Source organism: Ptychodera flava, chromosome 1, assembly GCF_041260155.1.
Source record: "Ptychodera flava strain L36383 chromosome 1, AS_Pfla_20210202, whole genome shotgun sequence".
Lineage (NCBI taxonomy): Eukaryota > Metazoa > Hemichordata > Enteropneusta > Ptychoderidae > Ptychodera > Ptychodera flava.
Genome location: NC_091928.1, coordinates 16,577,647 through 16,582,057, shown reverse-complemented (window position 1 = coordinate 16,582,057; position 4,411 = coordinate 16,577,647). Strand labels below are relative to the sequence as shown.

Below are 4,411 nucleotides of genomic sequence, written 5' to 3'. Positions count from 1 at the left end.
AGCTTTTCTACGTCCCTGTCCATCCCAGGCCACCAAACTCTGTCACGTAGGCGAGCCTTAGTTCTCACAATTCCCTGATGACCCTGGTGAGCAATTTTCAGTATTTTTCTTTGCAAACCCTGTGGTACGACTAATCTGTTACCACGCATGATCAGCCTGCCATACAGCCATAACTCGTCTTTCACATGCCAAAAGGGTGAAGACTTCAGTTTTGACCAATTTGCAGAGGTAATACACTTTTCAACCAGTTGTAAGCTCTGGTCTTTTGCAGATTCTCTCTCAATATCACGTGGAGTGATAGCAGGTGGCATGGCCTCTAAAATAACACTACATGCAAAATCTTCAGTTTCTCGACAACACTTATCAGATGGTTCATCCACAGGCAATCTACTCAACATATCTGCATAATTATTCTTGCCCTTGATGTGGGTGATATGATAATCAAACTGCTGCATATACAACAACCATCTCTCAATTCTAGCTGAGGGGGGCCTGGAGTTAGGGCTGAACACTTTCAATAAAGGCTTATGATCAGTTCTGATCTCAAAATGACTACCTAACAGAAATTGCTGAAGTTTCTCACATGCCCATTTAACCCCAAGTGCCTCCCGCTCGAACTGAGAGTACCTAGACTCAACGTGTGTAAGCTTTCTGCTTACATAGTATACTGGTTGGTATGAACCATTACTTTGCATTTGTTCGAGGATTGCTCCAACACCAACGGGTGACGCATCATGAGAGTGACCCGTGTTTTAGCCCCCTGCTTGAAATAAGCCATGAATGGACTTGTGGTCAACTTATGTTTGATGAGGTTGAATACCTGCTCATGCTTGGGAAGCCATTCCCATTTCACATCCTTGCGAGTCAAATCCCACAGTGGGCTAGTCACTGTAGCAAACTTATCAACATATCTGGAGCAAAATTGGGCTAGCCCTAAGAAACTTCTCAATTCTGATTTGTCAGTTGGCGTTCGAGCTTTTACTATAGCTTTGACTTTCTCATCAGTGAGTTTCATACCCTGGGCTGTCATTAAGTGACCCATGAATATCATACTATCTCCTATGTTACACTTTGTAAAGTTCAAGGTTAAACCATGCTCACTAAATCGCTTGACCACTTTCTCAACTCTGGCATACAGCTGCTCATAATTCTCAGCTACTACCCTAATATCATCATGTATGTTATGGGCACCTTCACAACCCTTCAAGACCTGACTGATTAAATTTTGAAATTTTTCAGTCGCCATGTTTACACCAAAAATCAAACGCCTGTAACGATACAAGGAGTTGGGCCCTGAGAAAGTTGTAATATCCCTGCTACTTTCATCGAGTTCAATTTGATGAAAGGCCATATTCATATCAAGCTTACAGAAAACTTTGGCCCCTGAAATTTCTTCAAGCGTTTCATCCATGGTAGGAACAGGGTGTCTTTCCCTTACAATGGCTTGATTTGCCTTTCTCATGTCAAGACATAGTCTAACATCTCCATGAGGCTTTTGAACCGTTACAAGAGGGTTGACCCAAGAGGTCGGACCTGAAACCTTTTCTATCACACCCAGTTTTTCAAGTTCTTTGAGTTTTTCAACAACTTTAGCACGGCGGTTGAAAGGAATTCGCCGGTACTGGACTATGGGTTTGACATTTTCATCAATATGCAAATGGAGCTGGTAGCCTTTTAACTTACCCAACCCAGTGAATACCTCAGGATATTTCCTCCTCAATTCTGCAAGAATTGGCGGAGGATTATCAGCAGAAACTGTTTCATTGTGCAAAGATTTATATTTCCAACTCTCAGCATGTCTAAATTCACAGAAGTACTACGACTTAGTAAAATCGGCTGATCAGCCTTAATCACTATGAAATCAGCAATACACTTCTTTTTAGTGGGTGCTTCGACATGTAAAGCACATTTGCCCACTATTTCTAACGATTTACTAGAACCATAAGTAAACACTTTGTTATTGCAATTTCGAACTTTCACACCACACTTTTCAGCAAGTTTGCGAAATTGTTTTTCACCTATGAGATTGCACGTAGCACCACTGTCGATGATAACTGGCACGTGTTGATTCTCGATTTGAATACCTTCATCGGTAAGGTCCTTTTCACTTGAAGCACGGAGAGCATAGTACGCTTTCTCATCGACGTCTGTATGGCTATCATCGTTTGCATCAGTCGTCTGAGCTACTTTGTGTCTACCACGTCCACCACCACGGCTACGTCCGCGCCCACGTGTACTGCGGCTAGCACCACGGCCTCGACTGTTGCTATGATCACTGTCTTTGGACGGACAGTCTTCCCACATAGCACGACAGTCTGCAGCCCTGTGTCCCGGCTTTCGACATCGGAAACACCGGTCAAACTTTTGCTCAGCTTTGCGAGTACTACTACCAGTACTGGCTCGACATTCACGTTGCACGTGACCTCTCTTTCCACAACGGAAACAGGTTAAGTCCGCCATTTTGCCTTTAGTGCGTGTACGTTTACTACCATCGTTGACGGCATTTGCAGTGTGAGTATTGGACACCAGAACCAGTGCATCCTTATCATGATAGGACCGTATGATTTGTAGCAGTTTAGTAGTGTTCAAGTCGTTTTCACGATACAACTTGCTTTTCAGCACTTTGTCACTGATGTAGAGTAAGACACGGTCTCTTATCTGGTTATCTTTTTCCGTCTCGGGAAAATCACAGTCTTTCAGTAGAGTCTTGAGACGTATTACGTAGTTGTCGACCGTCTCCCCGGACATGGGAGTTACGCTGTAAAACTTCTGTCTCGCCATCGGAACGTTTTTCTGTAGTTGAAAGTGTTTATTCAGACACTCTATCAACTTTGCGCAGTCTGTGACGTCACCGGTTTCATCTGCAGATTTAGTGCGAATAATGTCTCTGATGCCAGTTCCAGCCATGTGCAAAAGTAAGGCACGCTTCTGAGCATTATTTGAAACACCAGACGCTGCCACAAACAGTTCAAATTCCTGAAGCCAACGCTCCCACCTTTGTTGAAGGGTCTCCGGTTCACCTTCACAGTCAAATCCCGCCAATCCTGGCAGTCCGGACAAGGTCACGGGGTAGACTCTGTTTCTGGCATTTTCATACGTTCAAACACGGCTGTAGTCACTAAATCTCAGAAAAGTTACTTGCGTACGGTCTTTTATAGTTATGTTCGATAACTATATCCTCGTCGCCATTATGTGATGTCCGGGGAGGGGTTATTGACAGTCGACAACGACGGAGTTCCACAGATATGATCTTTATTAGACAGCGGCCATGTGGGAACTAAATGTTACAGGAAATTACGTGTATAGATCATGTGACAATCACGTGACTATAACAATATCATCACCACCTCCATGTTGCAAAGCGAAGATAGTGTGACATCTAGACATTGCAGCTTCTTTGCACTTTCTGATTGGATCAATACGGTTCAAATAATTCCCATCTAGGTTATCATCTTCTCCTTCCAAAGTTGGAATTGATCTAGTTTCAGTATCTTCCAACATCCAAGGTTGTCTACGTCATCTAGAAGTACTGATAAGAAAGGGAGCATCGGTCGATTGATATCTTATTTTCGCTTTCTTCGTAGATATTATTACGCAATCTTTGGCAAAACGAAAGCAGGCATTCGATACTATAATACACCATTTGTCAATTTGTTACCTTCGAAACTTTTCAATTTAGATGGTGTGCCGAATAACTTGGGTTTGAACAACGTTAGAAATGTAGCCTGTTACTTATTTTCACATTTCCTGATTACAATTTATCTAATATATATCAAAAAATGAAATAAACCCTTAACTGATCGAAATTCAATTAGTTCCTGTTAGGCACATTTCGTACTAGAGCCATTCACGATTCATTATTTTATTAACCCTAGTGTTAAATTCCTTCACTTACCTCAGCAGTGTATCGTGTAGGGAAAGTCATGATTTCGGAACTTGATTTCCAAGCTTCATAATGTTCATTCGGGGGAGAGGTTTTTAAGTCAAATACAATTATTTACATTTGGAGTGCGTCTGATTAAAAAATCAGGTATTTCCAACATAACAGGATTTTTTTTCGCCTGGAAAGTATTCCTGTATTATTGATCTTCAAGTGTAAAAATTATCCTGGTCTAAAAGTTTCTTTTCTGGCTGACATTTTGCGATAAAAAATTACAAGAGAGACAGATGCACGTTTTTACGTTTTGAGAAGACCGTTAAATCTATATTGACAAGGGATTTAGCTAAGCGACAGCGTCACAGTATTGTCACATGCATTGACACCTACTGGCCACTCCCAAAAGATGGCAACTTATAAGTATTAGCGACACAACGAGGCCAGACGTGAATTTTTGACGATCCAATTTAGGTTAGTAAAGAACAAAAATACCAGCATATATCGAGTGTTACAATGTACAGCATTAGTAACTGT

General features: G+C 41.8%; 1 protein-coding gene across 1 annotated transcript; it reads right to left on the bottom strand.

The window, feature by feature from the left end:
• Nucleotides 1-655: 655 nt before the first annotated feature.
• Nucleotides 656-2,907, bottom strand: LOC139143150 (uncharacterized). The gene is made up of 2 exons (XM_070713290.1): nucleotides 2,019-2,907; nucleotides 656-1,722 (listed from the first exon to the last, which is right to left on the bottom strand). Exons 1-2 carry the CDS (start codon nucleotides 2,905-2,907, stop codon nucleotides 656-658), a joined length of 1,956 nt encoding a protein of 651 aa, XP_070569391.1.
• Between the last annotated feature and the right edge of the window lie 1,504 nt (nucleotides 2,908-4,411).